Below are 20749 nucleotides of genomic sequence, written 5' to 3'. Positions count from 1 at the left end.
GTTTTTAAGGCATAGTTTGAAAAAAAAAATCTGGTCATCCCAGATTACATTATGATGGAGACAATTTTGATATAAAACTACAAGAGCAATATTTATCAGCAAAATGGTATAGGTAAAATCAAAAATGTGTATTTTTATTTTTTCTGCACATTTTTGCTGTGTGTGTCCACCAGCTGACTTTTTTTTGCAAAGTTTGCATGTTCCAGGTAAAGCTAGAGCAATAAATAGATCAAAAGAAAATCATTTTGATGAATCATTTAAGTGAGTTTATTTTTAAGCAAAATACTCTTTACTAATTTACTGGTTCCGGCTTTTTAAATATAAGGATTTACTGGTTTTCTACTAATTTTTGACAGTAAATGAAGTGTCTTTGGGTTTTGGACTGTTGGTTGGACAAAAGAAGCAATTTGAAGGTGTTGCTTTGTGCTTTTTTACATTTTATAGACCAAAAGATTAATCAATGAATCGATAAATCTAAAATAATCGTTATTTATTCCATAATACAAATCACAAAGGTAGAAGAAGGTAAATATGGTACACTGTAAGATATAGAAGAGGTATTCATAAACATATTTAATAACAATGTTAGAACTAGCAGTAGCTGTGGTAGTTATATAAATATAATTTGCATAAATATGTAGTTCACCAAAATACACAATGTCTTAAATATCACATGAGATTATGAATAGTTTAATGAAAGACTTTACAACTCAACACAAGACACAAAACAATACTGAATGTAAGTTTAGTTATTAAGTTGACACTGACTTGAAACACAAGTTATCAAATAAATGAAAATACATCAATACAAGTATCCCGAAACTTCAATTAAGTACAATACTTTATTGTAGACTGTAAGGATAGCCAAATTATGAATAGCTTTAAATCAATAAAGACTGTGCAGATCAACACAAATGAGGCAAGTGCGACTTCTTGTTTTTGATTTCATGTTAACTGGTCAGAGCAACCACACTGGCTGTGCGAGTCGCACTTCCCATGCACTTGTCAATTCCGAATCAGATAATAGACTGAAAATGACCTGGCTACAGTCATATTGACATCAATACCAGCTTTTCACTACAGTTTTATGTCTATATCTGTAGAATATGTCACACACATGAAGAGAATACACAAAACAGGTGAAGGTAGTTTTTTTCTCTCTCTCCCTATCCCGCGTTCTCACTCTTTCAATGGGGTAAAGGAAAATCACATCGTCATATTCACTGATAATTATCAAAGACAAACTCTAACAATGACAATAAAATGGAAGTATGTTTGTGGGTGAGAGAAGGGTTCAGAGAGGAGACTCCTGAAAAAAACCAAAAACGTCTAGCTAACATGTAGCTGTCTTGAATACAATGGCCAGGTTTTTTCCTTCAGGTGCATTTGATGTGTGAAATTGTTTCCCACCTCTTTTTTAGTGCTGAATGTTGAAAACAAAATACACAGATATCGAGGACCCCAGTCCCACTGTGATGTCATCAGGCTGAGGACATCTTTGTAGTCCAGATGCATGCCAAAACTAGCCTCCAGAGGGGTTTTCTGTATGTAAAGAGAAAGGCGTTGGGGTTCAGATTCTTCCAAAAACCAAACCAACAAAAACAAAAAACATTTCAAATGTTAAAGGAGGTCGCATTTAAGATTTGGTCTACACACGCAGGCCGCTCTGTTGTCGGAACCACGTGGTGAGGGTCCCAACACCAGCACAGGCCAAAAGACAATAACCCATGTATCACTTTAACTATAGGCATCGCTTCTTGTTGATCATGTTGAGGGCGTTGGGGTCATCGTTGAATAAATGTGAAAGGAATAAAGTAGATCCCTTGTCATAAAGATAAACATAAATAGAAATGTACACATAAAAATGACATGTAAAGAGATTGTAGCCAAAAATTGTCCAGGTAATTGCCTCTAATATTATTGATAGGTTGATAGATTAACTCATGGGGAAGAGGTCTACTCAAGTTGCTCGCTAGTGACATTCTTCCATGATGTTATTCACCTCTTTTGGCCCATTTCTGTCATGATGCTATAAGTCAGTGTCAACACTAGGAACACACGCACACATACATATACGCAGATTAACACAAATTCACAGAATCTTCACAGTATGATGACATTTAGAACAGGAAAATTGTTTTATTTACCATATCTGGCTTCAAGCTGCCTAACAGCTAAACGCAAGTGGAAAACAAAGACAGACACAAACATTTGAGTAACTGAGTTAAGATAAAGGCTTTTAAAGCATTAGGTTACCCTTGTTATAAGGATATGATGATTGATACTAGCTTGTATCTAATATGAGCTGATAGCTGTTTTCTGTTCATAACATGACATGTTGTTACATGTTTCAGCTTTACATTGATGTTACTGAGAGAGAGTGAAAAAGAAACATTTATTTAGTGGGAAAAAAACTCCTTTTTGACAACTAACATCTGGTTGTTTGCATTATTGCTACCATTAGCTACTACTGTAGAAATAGTAAAACTACATATTTTACCCTTTTAATGTGCAAACTCATCAGTTATCAAACCAATTTAACACACATGTCACGCACCTCTGTGTTCTGGAAATGACCCCTGTGTCTGTGGGAGTGTTGTGTTCTGTATTGTAGCCCAGCCAATTCATAACAACCTCACCAGAAAATCAAAAAAGCATACATTTTGCTTAACACTGATATCTGTCACACACACAAGCACACGCACACACACACACACACACACACAGATCACAGAACCCTGAGGAGAGTGAAGGAGGGAGACACTGTACAGAACTATTCGCCATTTCAGCATGTGTAGTTTGGCTGATGTTCTGCATCTCACTGACAGTTGATGGGATGCATTTAGTGTATCATTGAGTATAATTTCATTAAAAAAAGTTGTCTTATTTAGGAGCTGCAACTAACGAATATTTTGGTGGTCGACTAATCTATTGATTATTTTATCGATTAGTCGGTTAGTCACAATTATTTTGGCAGAATCTGTTTCGACTTTGGTTTTACCTCATATTCTCAGAGCACATTAAAAACCCATGAAGCATGCATTTGAAAACATAATGTTTTGAAACACAACTGGATTTTTTATATATCAGTTGAACTAATTATTACAGTTTTTAATTGATTACATATCTTACAAATGAATTATTATTATGTGATAAATCATTGCATTAAGTGGAGGTTTACTATTCAGTGTTTTATCCAATTTATATTATTACTGTTTTGTACTGATTTAGTATCCCACACATGAATTAGTACTGATATCGTTGCTGTCAGACAGAAACCTCTTATTTGCAAATTTGACCTATTTTTTTCATTATCGATTTTACTGGCCACCCTTCACCTCTGTACACATTATTAGCCAATGAATGTATTCAGAGAGCTCGTCTCCAGCTGGCCTCTTGTCTGATGATAATGGGGGAGCATGGGTTTACAGCAACCGCAATTGTTGTTGTCATTTGAGATCTGTTGCATTTTTGATAACTATGATTTTTATTAAATCACTTTTTGGTTGCACACTAATGGATGAATATGTCTTAAAAAAAAATGCAAATTAGGCTACTACAGAGTAGAGTTTAGATTCTCTGCCCCAGCTTGTTTTCCTTTAATTTTTTTTTAAATAACTCAAAATAATGACTGTATTTCCAGCTAGAAAACGGGAATATCTCTCCTCCCTCCATTGTTGTTTGTGTTTGTGTCACTGCGTGGTGTTACACGTGACCTATTATACGTTACTGAAAAAAGTGGTCAGCTAGCTAATGTGTCTGGCCGGGCTGGGCAAGGACTCAACATGCCCGGGTCAGGTTGGGCTTGATTTTTTGGTCCCGATCTAAGCTCTACTACAGAGTCACACGTAAATGTAATATCGTATATTAAAGTTGGAGGTTTCCGCAGAGGCAGATCAAAATCCAGATCCAGCTGAGGGAATTATGTTTTATCTGTTATTGGATTAGGCTTTATCGAAATAAGGGCCACTGTTGGGCCTAGTTGGAGGTATGCGCTCTACTGAGTGCCATATCTGTCTTTCATTTAAATATACTTTGGGCGAAATATTATCTAGTCTTTGGTGATCATCCACCTTCGTCAGGATCTGTGTCGATCTGTGTCGATCTGTGTTCATTAGTGTTTGATTCTGTTATGGTGAGTGCATGTGAATGCATAGTGTACTGTAGTGTGTGTATGATTCTTCACTTCTTGTTCTAGTTCATACTGTGCATTTGAGCAACAGATTTATCTCGTCTCCCTCTTACAGCCCCTCTCTCACATAGAGAGCTCTAGGAACTCACTCACTGTAGTCTTCTTTTCTTTTTTTTAGCACTTTATTTTTTAAGTCACCATGTGTTTATACATGTGCATGTACACATGAAAAAAAAGATTTCATAACAACAACATAACAGTAACAACATCATACACATAGAAGGGAAAAGAAGAAGAAAAAAACAAAAACATAACAGCAACATAAACAAACATATAATAAATAAATAAGAACTACAACAAACAGTAGGATAATCACAACTATGACAACCACCTTAAAATTAATTAATTGTAGTAGGTTGACCACTTGGCCCATCTTATCTCATACAGTCTGAGGTTACCCCTCATTTTATACGTTATATACTCCATTTGATGTACCTGTTGAGTGGTGTCCCTCCATTTTTCTATTGTGGGCGGGGTTTTCTGAAACCAGTTTCTGGTGATTTGTTTTAGAGCAATTATACGCAGCACCCTGAGCAAATAGTTATCATTTTCCTTATGGGGTGTGTCTAGGGTCCTTCCCAGTAGCATATAGTCTGTATTTCGTTGAACAGCACAGTCTTCTTTTCTTATCTGCCCATCAGTCTGCCAGGCTGCTTTGCCCTCAGGTTAATATCTTTAACACATGCACATATACTCACATATTTGTCGCCTCACGAGAGTAAGGACGGCTAAGCTCAGCACAAGTAAGTGATGGATGACTAAGTTTAGTAAAACTTGCAGCCTCACATTATGCAAAGACTACTTAGTGGGTAGCTCCTGCCCTGAAGCCTTGGCAGCTCAGAGATAAAAGTGAAAAACGTAGCAGGTCAACTAATCTTAACTCAAGATTCACTTAGTAGCTTTTTCTAGGCTTTCCAACTGCATGTCAGGGTCTTCATTAGCAGCTGGAGTTTGCTGGGAAATGCAAGTTAGTCACAGTTATGTTAGTAGTATTCTGTTATACAAGTACCAGTTTGACAACTACTTGGCATCCTATGCGATTCTTTTGATATTATTAAAAGCTAAACTTGACCTACTCATCCTCAGATGAAGGCTTCTTCGGGAGGAGAGGAGGACAGCAGTGATGATAGTGATGACTTTGATGAAGTTCCAGAAAAAGAGGGATACGAGCCGCACATTCCAGAGCATCTGCGAGCCGAGTATGGTGAGTTCAGCACACACACACTCACAGACACAGACACGCACCTCAAAATCTTAAGACAAGTTGTATAAATAGTGAGGTTAAGCTACAAAGAAGACCTTCTGCTGCTCTAATCTTAGAAGATTCACGCACACACTCCACAAACAAACACACACGTGTGTGTGTGAGTCTGTGTGAGAGTTCTTTGTTTTGTTTGCCAATGGTTTTAGAAAAATAAACGAATTTTAGAGATGTGAGGATCGGGGTCCAAACAGTGTGAGGAAACCATATAATAAGTCTACTCTGACCTTGTTCAAATTTTAATGTGGGAAAACATTTTGATAAGTAATAATGTGTTTGAATTTGACATTTATTTGACAAATTATGTGTTAGTTATAATTTGTTTAACCTTTTTTTTTTTTTTTTTTTTTAATGTGAGCTTAGTACTCTCATTGTTTTTTCAAACTGATTTAAATGGATTGTAAAACCAAATATTGACAGCATTCTCAGAACAGCAGCCATTTTTGTAACTTTACAGCTGCATTCATTGGATTTTGGGCACTTGGGGGAAGTACAAAAAGCTGTTAACACAACATTGACTTCTTCTAAGCTTTTACGATTGTTTATTTACATATTGAGCAGTCTTAGTGCAACACCTGAATTCATTTGGTGTCATGTTTGTTTCCACCTGCTGGAAAGATTTAATCAGAGGGAATTTAGACTGGTATTAACATCCATCCTGAGTTATCTGATCACAAGTGGACAGCTTTAAGTCCATTACTTCACACCTGGCATTAAAATGCATCTTCAGTGACCACACTACTCTTGTTTTGGAGAATGATAAACTGTAGGCCTATATACTGTACATCTGAACGTTATCCCCTCACTTTTAGCCCTAGCTGGAGTTTTTGTTTTAGAAATGAATTAACTGCTGATATAGCCAGGTGTTTTTTTATACACAAACACTTGGTGAGTTAAAATGTTTTGCTGGTGACAGGCGCTGTTTTTCGCGCAGAAATGTGACGAAGAGTCAGTAGGACAGACTGGAGGACAGACTCTTCTCCACATATAACTGCAGCATTTTTTTCCTCATATAAGTTGCCAAAGACAGTTACAGTTACTACCTTACTTTGGTTTGGTCCTGTATTGTTGCTATGTCTTTATTTAGTTGAGTGAAGGACCTGTGTAGTGAAAGTTCACCCCTTGCTGCCTCTGAGACGTTCACACAGAGGATGAGGTGGAGAATTGCCACACATTCAAACGGCAGTATGAATGGGGCTAGGGACTATCAACACTAACACTAACAAAAAAAGTTTAAAAAAGACAGTGTAAACAATGTTGATAACAGGAAGGAAGAAAGCACAAACAGTCACCTGCTGCTGAGAGAACTGATCAGGATGTTCAAGAGTCAACAAAAAACATAATCATTTAGAGCCTGCCTGTTTGACTGAAGGTGTCTACAGTCAAACATATCTTTCATCACCATTGGCATAAAGGCTGTCATGCAAGAAAGTAACCCTTGTAACACTCTGGAAATCTCTGTGGTCAGATGAACCAAAAATTGAGTTGTTTGGCCACAATGGCCAGCAATTTGAGAGAAGGTGAGGCCTTTAACCCCAGGAACACCATGCCTACTGTCAATCGTGGTGGTGGTGGTATCATGCTGTTACCCTGTCATTGGATCTGGTGCTCTAAGGAAAGTACATTTGAAAAGATTATCTTCAAATTCTGGCCTTGACTTTCTTAAAATAGTCAAGGGACATTTAACCAAATATTAGAATTATTGATTGTTTGTATAGTTTTGACCCAGCAGATTTGGTCATCTTTTCAGAGGAACTATGATCAATACATGTTTTAACCAAACCTTATGAATGTTTGCTGTGACAAAGTAGTATGTGTTCCATTTATTCCATCACAGAAAAATAAGAGCTGGAGAAATCATTGGAATTCAAGACTGCCATGATTACATGCTCTTTTACATGTGTATGTAAACCTTTGACCACAACTCTAGATGCTCATGGTGGGTCCCTTAGACGTTTTTAAAAAATGAAAGAAACACCTTGTAAACAAAACAAAATATGTGTAATATTTTTAGAATTTACACGAAGACCCAAATATTTAATAATGTATCGACACAAATATTTTTTAAATAAGTTTTCTGTACTCAACAATTCACAAAATTGAATGATTTATTTTTTCAAGGGAGTTTGGGGACTTTCTTGCCTATATTGGTAATTGTTGACTTTATTTGTAAAAATTTGACATGTTTGCTGTCAATAAAAGTATTATTATAATCCACTTTAATAAATTGCTGAATTTACAAGGTACAAATGATATAGAATTAGTCATTGCTGAGTTTTTCTTTGTTGTAAAAATGGTTCTTGGCAACAAATCTTATACTGTTGGAAAGCCGGTTTATTTCCCTTTTGAATGGTGCCACATTTGTAGGGAACCTTCATTTGTGGGATGAACAGTAGAGCTGAGTTTGCGGGTTGCGCCCATTAAAAATTGGCCAAATTTTCTCTGCCAAACAGCTTATTCTTCTATTGACTCTTGTTTGATGTTGTTTGGTGAATTGAATGATTGAAGTCTGAAGAAACAAGACATATTGACAATATAACAATTTATTAATTTAACAAACAGGAGCCTCAGTAGTGTGTGGAAGAACCACACACAGCCACAACAGCCTGGCACCTCCTCCTCATGCTGGTCACCAGCCTGGTCACACACCATGGCATCCCATTCTTCAACCAGCATTTGTTGTAAGTCAGCACGGTTGTGTTGGTCATTCTGGCATGAACAGCACGCCCAAGCTGATCCCGCTAGTGTTTAATGGGGTTGAGGTCAGGACTGCTGGTGGGCCTTTCCATCCTCTTCACTCCCAAATTCTTGAGGTAGTCTCTGAGAAACACCAAACACCACGGGTCTCTAGCCGAGTCTCGAAGGCTGGGTTCTGACTGTTAAGTATGTGCTTTGTATTTGGAATGCAGCACAACCTTGTAATGGAGACAGATAATTTCTTTTCCACAAGCGTTTTCCCTGCGTATCTTTGATGGATATAGTCCTGTCAACATATCCATTTACCATTACACGCAGAGTCGTCACTGCCTACATATGAATGGCTAGAATGTATTGTTCCTTCTTGCATTGTGGTTGCATTGGACTTGTGTGGCTCATGTCTCGCCTCCAGGCAGCATGCTAGGTTAGAGGTCAAATGTTCAGGTCAATAACCAACTGTTTGCTCATCTTATTGCTCTGTCAGCTACATAACAACATGTTTTTCCAAATATTAAATGGTATTTGAATGCTTGTAATATCATTATCAGCAGCCATGTGCGAGCTCCAGGCAATAGCAGGCACTTAAAGTCTCCCAGTGCTGCTCTGTCAGTTATATTCAGGTTTTTCACATCATTCATAAAGATTAATATGTGATATTTAGTGTGTTTATGTTTTTGTCTGTATTTATGTGTCCATGTTTTTGACACCATAGAAGAACATGTTGTCGATAGTGCTGTAATTGCTAGGTCAGCCATGTTGTTGTCGCTGTGAGCTGACCTCTGACCCCTGGCAAGTACTCCCCACCAACCTCCTGAGTCATTACATATACACTGAGCCTCTACTTTACCTGTGAGCCCCTCCCTCTGTACTCCAATCTCCCTCCATTACTAATCAATTAAACGTTAAAGTAATAAGATTGTATCTGATGTTCCCAAAACAGCTGTGTGTGTGCGCGCGTGTGTGTGTGTGTATGTGTGTGTGTGTGTGTGTGTCTGTGTGTGTCTGTGTCTGTGTGTGTCAGGGTGATTAGTGGGTAGGTAATGATTTACAGGGGCCATACCAAATTAACAATGCAACCTTTTTAATGAGCCCCTATTAGCCCTGCACCCAGATTTTACCACCCACCCACACACATACCAGCCTGCCTTCTTGTTTCAATATAGAGAAATATATAGAGAAAACCTTGAACTGACAAAGTGATATTTTATTGTTGCTGCTTGATTAATAATCAGGTGGCGCTACTCAGTACTGAAGGTAAAAAAGCATTTGAGTTCTGGCTCAGTCGCCACATCTTAGTAAAAAAAACATTTATTTGGCTTTAGCTGGTACACTTTTATTGGCATAAGCAAAAGCATCCCTCAAATGTATCGAGGAGTGTCATGAAATACTCATATTGATGATAATCCTGATATTTAAAAATAAAATATGAATATTGCAGCCAATTAACTTGCTAGTTACTTCAGCAGTGTGCGGTCACTACTGCCGTGCAAAATCCTGTCCAGGAAAAAATGATGGTGGATGTGGGAGGGCTTTGTAGCTGCTAGGAAAATTTGTATACACATTACATGGTCTGTTTGATCAAAATCAATAGCCACAATGAATATTCCATCCAGTTGTTTCGTCATGTTGCTGTTTCCCACTAATCCGGTATCGTAATCGTAATAACTGTAAAAATAATCGCATTAAGATTTTTTTATTGTACCCTATCTTTTTGCCCTACTATAATGGCGTGCTAATGAGTGCCAGTATTTTACTAGAAATGTTCTGGTTAGTTATTACCTGTTTTATCATGCTGTGATGTTTTCTGCAAACAGTTGGAGCCGTTTAAAACAACAAGCTAATTTGGTCAACATGAGTTTAAATAATACATATTTTTATCTAAATATGAAACAATAAAAACTAGAATAGCATCCAGAAGGGCATACCTCAGCCAAGGCCAAAAATCTCCTATGATTTAATCAAGCCTTTTCCAATATCAAATAAAAGGTATTTATATCTGTTGTCAAATTGTACTCACTCTTAGTGTGACCAGTATACGAGTGATTGTTTTAATAAAATATCCATGCATTATTCCTTGTGAATGTAATGAAAATGTCGAAATGCCCCATCTCAGATTGTGAGAAAGTGAGAAAAAAATCCCTGGATCCGTCCCTTTATCCGGATCTGCAAGTTAACATGATCTGTTTTGGGCCTAGACCCATCCTCTGAAAATCCATTTAGTAGTTTTTGTGTAATCAAGCTAACAAACCAACCAGCCATCCAATAAACAGACACGGATGACAAAACACAACCTCTTGGAGAAGGCAATAACAAGTAATTATTAGGATTTCAATGGTCTGAATAGTGAGCCTTTGCGGTTTAATATTTTTACGTAGTCCTCATGTGCCATTGTTCCTCTTCCTATCACATTAATTTTTTTTCTGATTACAATAGTCTTTCTATTGCTTTCTGTCTTCCTCTGACTCTTTTCATCTCAGCCAATAGATCACATTTGTCATTTCTTCTCCTCTTTCTTCTCCTCTAATTTCTTCCAGTGTTCATTCATTCAGAGACAGCTTGGCGCTTGATCTCTCCACTTTCTATTTCCTCTTTCTCCATCTATATCTCCTCCTCTCTCCTCTTGCTCTCTCTTCCCCTCTGTCCTGTTCTGTCATTCTGATTATCTTATCCCTCTCTGTGCTGTCAGGACACTATCTCTCTCTTTCTCAAATTAACATTTTAATTACAGGCCCTGCTTAACCCGAGAAAATCAATACCTTTTTCCGCCTTTCATCTTTCGCTCTCTCTCTCTCCTCAAACCCCCCTAACCCTCTTTTTCTCTCTCTTTCTCTACCGCCCCCCCCCCCCCCCCCCCCCCCCCCCCCCCAACACGCCGAGACACACACACGCACACACCAAACCACACAACTATACTCATTTCCCTCCATTTGATCTGTGTGTTTTAACATCTACAAAATCTGGACAAACCTTGGCCATTTGGTTAAGAGCAGATAGAGTCTGCATTCCACCATTGGAGGCGGAGCAAGGCTTTACTTTGAACATTTGATAGTAACAAAATAACTGAATTATGTACACCCACACACCTGACACCCATTTCCCAATCCTAAGCCTGGCAATGTTTGCAACTAATGATTTAAAACTTCATTTCAGATTCAAGGTCCAGATAAAAGACAAGACATTCCATAAAATAAATCACAATTATGGACCAAAGTTTGAAAATAATATACATCAGTATCTTATAAAGATGCATCTGTACGAAGCAGGGTTTGGTAGAGTGTAATGCTAAACCTTATGTGTGAACAAACCATTTTCACCAGTTTCATTTTCAGATACATTAACTTTTGTAAGCCTGCTTTTCAGTTTGAACTCGTGTTTAGTATAAAGTGGTGTGCAGTATGCTCTGAACAGAGACATATTCACTCCATCTGTACACAAACTAAACTTTAGTTTGTTGCGTGCTTAGACAGGTCATTAATATATACATTAAAATGAGCTTGAGGCAAAATTTTCCCTTGTCTTACACCATTACTAAATACCTAATTGGGCTGAGACACTATCCCTCATTTTATTTGCATAGTTTGGTGGGCATACCAGTAAGCCAGGATTCTCACAATGTATTTGGACACCCCTCTCTTACTCAATTTAACAACCTTTTATGGCTAACACAATCAAAAGCTTTGGAGGCATCTGAAACACATAAGGACTGATGTGTTTTGGCCTCTATATTTGTTTACAATTTCTTCGAAGCCATATATGCAAATATCAGTACCATCTATAGCTTTAAAACCAAACCGGTTATCTGTGGATTTGATAGATGGGTAGATGGGCAGTAACCAGACATCGGCATGGCCTCAGACTTTGCCCAGTTTATGCAATATACAGAGAGTAGTGTAAATTCTCCAATACAATGAAATTAGGTGGGAACAGACTTTCCTGGTTGTGTTAAAAGAACCAACATATCATTCATAGAAAGTAAAAGGTTATGGTTAGTTTTGCTTACTATAATTCCATGAATGTGAGTATTATTCTTCAATTTCTGTGCCAAGGGCTCTAAAGCATCACAGATAGTCCCGGGCTTAAAGGACAGCTTATCTTGTAGATCTGTGCATCTGGAACAGGTCAGATATGAGACCATTTGTTAGAATACAAGCTTAAGGTGGGTAGTATAATGTTCTTTTCCATGTAATAAAGTTTTTTTCCAAAGCCACATTTTTTTTAGTGTTTCAAAGAGGGTACTCCACTCCACACAATCAAAGGCCTTGGCAGCATCCATTGACAAGGCGATTGTTGGGCGAGTAGAGTCATATGTAATGTATTGTAAGTTAAACAGCCTTCTGATGTCAGAACTGTAGCAATTTGCGATAAAGCCAGATAGGTCCATATGAATTATGCTGCCAATAACCTCAGACAGCAAGAGCAAGAGCTTTTGCTAGAATATTCTTGGTCACAATTAAGGAGGGAGATAGGTCGGTACCCGCGAGGGTCCAAAACATCTTTCCCTATTGTGTGGGTGAGAGATATAACTGCTTGTGGTAAGGATCCTGCTTTAAAGGCATCTTCATAAACATCAACTAATAAAGGACAGATAATATCTTCAAAGGTTCTATAATAATCGGCGGGGAGGCTATCTGTCCCAGGAGATTTATTGAGAGGCATATTACTTATTGCCTGAGAGATCACCTCTATTCTCAGTGGAGCATCCAGAAAGTCTCTGTCACTATCAGAGTTGTGGGAGATTAAAGCCAGTAAAAAAAATCTTCAAACCTTTGCTTGTCTTACTTACCTTATCATGGGTAAAGAGACGTGTAAAATGATCTAAAACATTTATCTATTTCGAGGAGGTAGAAATGGCTCCATCTATCCGCCGTATACCTGCCATGTGGTTCATATTATTTAGCTGTCTTAAGCTGTATGCCAGCAGGCAACCTGGTTTTTATCCCATCTCCCAGTAAATTTGGTTAGTTTGAAATAAGGCGTACTCTGCTTTGTTATTATACCCTTTATTTAATTAATATTTAGTGGTAATTATCCTGTTCAATGTAGACCTATTTTTAGTTTCAGAGTTTAGAGTTTCAAGAGTTTGAAGTCCATTGAATGAATATTCTATTATCTGGATGCATCAGTCTCCAGATGTCCATTCAACCTAAATTTCTAATAAACCTAAATTTAAGGCTAGCTGTCTGATGGCAGCTGCCATCTCTCTGCATTAGGTCTTCATCCATCTAAATCATGGTCTAAAATTTGATTAAAGTCACACCTCCTTATATTATTTTAGTGTTTACAGTTCTAAAAGAAGTTGGGAAAGGTGGTAAAAGAACTCTGTATTATCCACATTGTGTGTGTAAATATTAAAGCTGCAGTCTGAAGTGATGAGAAAAAAGTGGACTTGAACAGAAAATTTGAACAAGTACAGCTCCAAGGTCCCTCCTTCTTCCTCTCTGCTGCGCTGCAGCCCTGCCTTCAAAGCCCCTCCCCACAGAGAAGCCTGCTGGGAATGAGCAGGCTTGTAACCAAGTAACGTAGGAAGCCAGATAACCAAGATGGCGCTTTAACATTGGGTTGAATGCTCATTGCTTTGGTAGGGCAAAGGCAACAACATAAGCCCTGATTGTTCTATTTCTGATCATTACAAGTAAATTACAATGACGAGTGCCTCATGCCGAGTCACTGTAGATATCCTGAGTAACAAGTAATATTCCTCACATCGCGGTAGACAGAGTTACCAGCTAATCATTACCTGGTGCAACGCCATGCTGCCTTTCTGAAGCAGTAACTGAGTAACATTATTTCTCTAATAATTAAACTAATTCAACCACTTCAGAGCGTCCTGAACACAAACTAACACTGTAACTGCCCGGTCACTTGAAAGACACTTTTGCTAACCAGTAGCCATAAAGACAAAGCTAAACACTGGAGTTAACATACAAACTAACAAGCTAGATTTATCAACAAGCTACATAGCTCGACTGCAACATCGTAAGGCGATATGCTCTATTGCGAGTATTACTGTAACCACCACCATCTTAGCCTTGTGGTTAAAAAATAGGATTAAACATATATCATATACCGATATTTATCATAGTTTTCTCTCTGGCTTGTTCCAATTCATCCTTTTTACACTGCTTTTCTTCGTCAGTCTTCTTATTTCTTCTCTTTGACGTGGGTAATAGTGGGGCATTTTTCTGCTCTGTTGCCTCTCCACCATTGTTCACAGTTTGTGCTTGAGCTTGAACATATCCGACCAGGTGAGAGCAGGCGCCGCTTGGGGGAGGGGCACTGCCGATTAGTACTGCGTAAGGGAGGAGGGCTGTCAGCAGCGTATGCACGAGCATGATTGACACTTCTCAGACACTCCCCTTGGCTCTGATTGGTTGTGTTGATTCGGAAGCATTTTTTTTTTTTACCTGTCCCTGGACATGAAAACACTTTTTCAAGCCAGGATTTCAACATAAAGGATTCTCTATTCTTTAAATGTGTCTCTTGAACAAATGCAATGTCCTCTTGAGATGCTGTATGTCAATTTTTTTTCTTAATAACATGGTTGACCTCCTAGAGATTCCAACTGGCTAATTTTAAATCAGCTATATCTGCCATATTATTATAAGGATATGTAACTTGTCAGTGCTATGCAAAGGGGATATACAGGAGATGGTCCAGTATGACACAATAGAAATCGTAAAAACACAGAAGCTTAAGGCACAAAAAGTAAACTATGCACATACCTGGCAAAAATGGAACAGCTACGTCAAAGACAAATAAACAGAAACATCCACATACCAAAATTTTGAGAATCACCTGAACCCCCCTCTCTGAAACCCAACACTTTATTACACATTAAAATGTGGTCTTTGTGGCCTCTATTGGAAAATAGCCATTGTAACATAACAGTGTCGGACGAAGTCCATGGATCAATGATCCTCTGCATAGAGCATATGCCATATGACGGTGAGAAAAAAAACATAAAGAAGAATTATAATTTATATGTATAATATATATAATTATATATAGATATAATAAATATTACATTTTGTGAGTTTGTACTATCATAGTATATCAATCTAGCAGGTTAGGAGGCCTTACTCTTAGGCACTGGATTCAGTTCTTCCCGGCTCCCTGGCTCCCATCTGTCTCTTGATTAACTCTGATGCTTCCTCGGGCGTGTTGAATCGATGGCGTGCTCCGTTGCGTTTAATCTTCAAAGTTGCGGGGAAATTGAATGTATACTCCACTCCCCTGTTTCTCAAATTCAGCTTCACCTGTTTGAAGGAAATCCTCTTGTCAATGACTTTCTTGGAGTAATCAGGGGAGATCATGATCTTGGCTCCTTTCAATGAGATCTGTCCTTTCTCCCAAGCTGCACGAAGTGTCTCCTCTTTGACCTGGTAGCAAAGCATGATGGGCCGGGGCCATTCTCCCTCCTGTTGATCTCATCTTGGCTGGCCAGCAGGTGTCCACAGGTGTCGGGAACTGGCATTCCAGCATAGTGGGGCTCTAACGTAGAAATTTAATCATGTCGTTTCCCTCTTTCAGCTCTGGCATACCCAGGATTTTAATGATGCAATGGCTTCCTCTGTTGTCCCGGTCATCTTCTTGGTCTAGTAGTTTTTTCTATTCTCCTTGCATTGCCTCAATTTGATGTTAAGATGTATCCGCGTTGTTCTCCAGAGCAGCAACTCATCCTTTGGCTTCAACTATATGGGAGGTCAGCATATTCATATTCCCCTCTATGTCTTCCACAGTCACCTTAATTTCTTTTTTGAGTCTTGTTTATTATTTTGTGTAGACACACGAATTGCCATTATCGCTGAGGCCAGGAAAGTCACCGGCAGCCACATGTTGTGGGACATTTTCTGGTGGTGTACTAAAGAATGCATCCATGTTCTTGCTAGCTTAAGCTGGCTGTGTTGGAGGCAAATATTTCGGACACTGAGGCTTCTGAGGTTCTTGATTAGGCATTGATAATTTAGTTGTAGGGAGCTGACCAGTTATTTTTGTTGGTAACCACTGTTCTGTGTGTGAAGAGGTTAGAGTGTTATCAATACTCTATTATATACTGACAAGTTTACAGAGCAACTTCCTCAAGATGCCATCTCTTTCGAGAGCCCATGTGATCCCCCAACTGCCCTGTCCTTACAGGAGCCACTCCACTCTTTAACCCAGAGGCCAAGCTGGGTGGAAGACATAAATGTCCCAAATTCCACTGTAGTCCACCCCATTTAAGTGACAGTGTATGTTTTTTATATCCATTTTTTAAGTATAAGCACAAAATTAAGCTATGTGTAAAAAATGATAAACATTGTCAGGACAGATCATAGAAATACCAAAACACACTTGGGGCCAAAACGCCCAAGTGGAATTGCTTACAGGAGCACTGTTTTGTGCACCTTACACCACAAGGAGTTCAAGGTTAAAGTATATCATCCTTTCATAGTTTAGAATCCATTTATTTACCAAAATCCCTTTACATGGAAATATTTTTCATTGCTTACAGCAAATACTGGTATGTGCAATTAATTTCCATAAATCAATCACAAAGCTGGATTTCTGTAATTGCTTGACAGCCCTAATTGTTACACTACCATTACAACAAACATTTCCATCCAAGCAGTGACGAGAATAAGCAAATATAGTCCTACTATTGAAACAGGATAATTGGAGGTCCACTGAATAGGGCAGATCATTTGCATAGTGTTTCACCGACCACATACAGAAACATAACTTATCCTTGAAGTTCAGATCTCCCTTTGTTCCTGTAGGCACTATAAATCTATGAACTATGAACAGCCAAATAAGTCATGACGAACCGTCAAAAATACAATATATAGCAAACTTTGTGGAAAATGTTATTGATCTACGAATGTATGGATTAGATGAGACATACTGTTTCCTGTATGCTGCCAGTGGGGCCACAGGTTTTTATAAGCAGCAGAGAAACAACAGGCCAGCGAGGTGTGTTACATAACACTGAAGAATTCAAATTTATCTTAACATCCCCTTATCTCTGTTTTCAGGTTTGGATCCGTCTCCTTCCACATCAGCATTCACAAAAAATACTCCTGCTAAAAGACCTACAGCTCCACCTGTGTCCTCCTCCTCAGCCAGACGGTTAAAACAACTGGCAGATGAGGTGCAGGATCCAACATGTGCAGCTGCCACACTGCTCCGCCTAAGGCAGAACCTTCCTCCACCCACAGATCCCAGGTACACCCACTGTCAAGTCCTGTCACTTTCCCTCTCGCCTCATCTCTCAATTTCCTTCACCTTCTCTGACAACTTTTCTCATGTTCTCAGCTCACCTCTACCTAACATCTCATAAATCCATTCCGAATTCTAGGACAGATAATGAACCAAAAGCTGAGGCCAGGAACAGAAAATATGTGTTACTATAGTTTATAGCCCATATAGATGTATTCTCACAACACTGAGATGGACAGTACAGTGTCCTCTCCTGACCTGCTTTCTGTTATCTTAATAAATCACCTCAGTGACAGAACTACAAGGCTGTGGCTAATACAATTTTAAGTTCCCCCATGTCTTTGAAAATTGTATTTCCAGTTTGAGCCCACTGAGTCAAACCCATTTTGTGAAGCCATCACTGCATGTTGTTAAAACCGTTTGGCTTTTATTAGATAGTTGCATTAGACACAGTTACAATGGCACAGTGAACAGTAATGTTTCAAGTCCTGATTTAAATGAGCTTACAGTTTTAGTGGACCTCAGGTATTCAGGAAGCTTTTCCCACAGCTGAGGAGCATAGAAACTAAAAGCTGCTTCACCTTGCTTGGTTTTGATCTTGGAAACACATAAGTAAACCTGACCTGAGCTGATCTGAGGGGACTTTGGATCCTACAAGTAGATGTAGGTTTTAGAATCTGTCCTTTAACACAGAGGAAGCCTCTGCAGTGATTTAATGACCATGGTTATGTGCTCCACTGTTTTGTGTTAGTGAGGACTCTGGTGGCAGCATTCTGGACAAGCTGCGGCTGTCTGATTGATTTTACTAAGAGCAAGGGGGGCATGTGCAGTTGTGGTCAAAAGTTTACATCCACTTGTGAAGAACTACTATTTTTCTATGATTGAATGAGTAGAACACATTCTACTTTGTCACAAAAAAACATGTATGAAGTTTGGTTCAATAGTCATTTATTAGTCTTCTGAAAATGTGGCCAAATCTGCTGGGCCAAAGATATACATACAACAAATTAAATGACCAATTTTGGTGATTATAGAAAGTTGCTTTGTAGCATGGCCGCTTATCTTCTTGTTAGTAATTATGATTAGACTCAGCCACAACACTACAATGGAAAAAATGGGATCTGAAAGAGCTCATTATTGATTTGAACAACTCTTGGAGTCACTCTGGGCCATTACAAAGCAGTGACAGGTCCCAACTTCAACTGTGCAAACAATTGTAAGTATAAAGAACATGGTACAGCTGTCTCACTGCCATGATCAGAAAGAAATGCAAACTGCTGCTGAGAGAAGTTTGAGCAGGATGGTCAAGAATCAACGAAAAAACAAGTATGCAATGAATAAGAAGCTGCTGGGAGATGTCAGTGTCCACTGTCAAGCATGTTTTGCATTGCCATGGGCTGAGAGGCTGCTGCGCAAGAAAGAAGCACTCTCTCCAGATAGGGCACCTTAGAGCTCGATGAATTCTTCAGAAAACCTAAAATCATCAGCCAGAAGATGAAGCACATGTTCAATACACATGTACTTCATTCATGTTCTATACAAGTGTATTTAAACTTTTGACCACTACTGTAGATGTTAGCCTGAGAATAGACATCGGGATCTAAGATGGAGGACTACCAATTGACACAAAGCATTCCCTAACTCTTGAAACTATCAATATTGATATCAGAGAGTCCCATCCCCTTACAGTCTGTCAGTCAATATTTAATTGTCAACTGTGTCAAATGCAGCACTGAGAAATTGTAATACCAAAACTGACTTTTTGATGTAGTTGATTATGTAGCCTCATAGAATAAGTTAAGTAAAATTCTAAGACATTTACATTTCAAACTAGCTGAAGTTTCCATACCAAGGTAAAAAAAGTCCCACAAATTCAATTTAATTGTGAAATTAATTGAGTGTGATGATGTTGGTTGAGAGTGCTTGATATTTATCATACAGATCTCTACAGCATCATTAGAGATAGATGATGTTACCCCTTGATGTTGCCAAAAGAGAATTGACCTCTGGGAGCATGCATTAATATAGGCCCCATGGGTTGACCCCCTAATGGCTGAACTCTCCCTCTACATGTCTGTCCTCCAGCTGCAGCTCCTCAGCTCCCAGTTCACAACAGCCTAGTTCAGACCAGAAGGCTGCTGATGCTCCTGTGGTTCCTTTTGGTTTGGACCTGTACTACTGGGGCCAGGAGCAGCCCAATGCTGGCAAGATCGTCAAGTAAAAAACACAACACACGCACACGCACACGCACGCACACACACACACACACACACACACACACACTGTGTGTCTACATGCTGTGTAGAACAATTTTTTGTTTTGTTTTATTCTTGTGCAGGTCGGCCTCTCAGCATCAGTTCTGGTTTCACGCTGAGGGAGATGTGGAGGTGGAGAACAAGGAGCTCTTGGCAGAGAGCAAGAGTAGATACATCTCCTTCCCTGGAAGATTCATTCCTGTCAGCCATTACTGCAGAGCTCCATTGGACAATGGAAGCTTGTGTCAGAGACAGGACCGCCTCAAGGTAACAGGATAAACACAAAGTGACACTAGAGGCATGTCTGAGTCCTTCTGTTTGCCATACTGTGTGTGTGTGTGTGTGTGTGTGTGTGTGTGTGTACGTGCACGCGTGTCCTCCAGTGTCCTTTCCATGGTCGGGTCATTCCTCGAGACGACGAGGGTCGACCCATCAGGCAGGAGGACCAATTGAGAGAGGAGAGGAGGAAGAGAGAGCAGCAACCTGGTAAGGGTTGAACACTCACATGCACACTGACCATTCCTGGACACTCTTAACTGGAACTGAAATCTTCCTTGACCCTTTAAGAGACTGCATCCAAACATGCTTCCTAAATATGTTGCCATGGTTCTGTGGTGGACAGTGTGTGCAAACACACATCGATAGCCAAAAGTAACTGCATGACAAGGAACAACAATAGCTGTAGGAACACTGTATATAGAAGTACAGCATGCTAAAGCACATATATTAAGGGAACACTGATGCTGCAAAAACACACATAATTATGCAATTGTAAACTTAAGAAGTATTTTTCTTTCCATTGGATCAGATAATACTGCACTCTTATGAAAGTAACTAATTATTATTACCTTGACATAATACAGAGAAATACTGGTGGAAGTTCATGTTTGACATAGGAAACAAAAAAAATCTCTGTAACTCAACTTCGACTTATGTGCTTTTTCCTGGAGATTTTATCAATATTGGCTAGCTCAGTGAGCAACCTGAGGATGACCCTGAAACGCACTGGGAAAAACAGTGGAAGAATAACTGCTGTAGCAAGTGGACCTTGAGTCAAATGCTTGTTTTTTTTTTTACTAGCCATTGTTTACTAGCCATAGTTTTCCTCAGAAATCATGTTGACGTGAGCTGGCTCTGATAGATGGATGA

The 20749-nt window shown here is 39.0% G+C and overlaps 1 protein-coding gene across 1 annotated transcript in view; it reads left to right on the top strand.

The window, feature by feature from the left end:
• uvssa (UV-stimulated scaffold protein A) overlaps nt 1–20749 on the top strand; it is a 53218-nt gene that overhangs the window by 23139 nt on the left and 9330 nt on the right. Inside the window, exons 9-13 of the mRNA XM_030397115.1 lie at nt 5279–5396; nt 17162–17351; nt 19431–19562; nt 19684–19867; nt 19984–20086. Of these exons, the coding sequence (XP_030252975.1) occupies nt 5279–5396; nt 17162–17351; nt 19431–19562; nt 19684–19867; nt 19984–20086 (727 nt within the window). The remainder of the gene's footprint in view (nt 1–5278; nt 5397–17161; nt 17352–19430; nt 19563–19683; nt 19868–19983; nt 20087–20749) is intronic.

The sequence above is a fragment of the Sparus aurata genome, chromosome 18 (assembly GCF_900880675.1).
Source record: "Sparus aurata chromosome 18, fSpaAur1.1, whole genome shotgun sequence".
NCBI lineage: Eukaryota > Metazoa > Chordata > Actinopteri > Spariformes > Sparidae > Sparus > Sparus aurata.
This window is presented reverse-complemented; position numbering and strand designations above follow the sequence as displayed.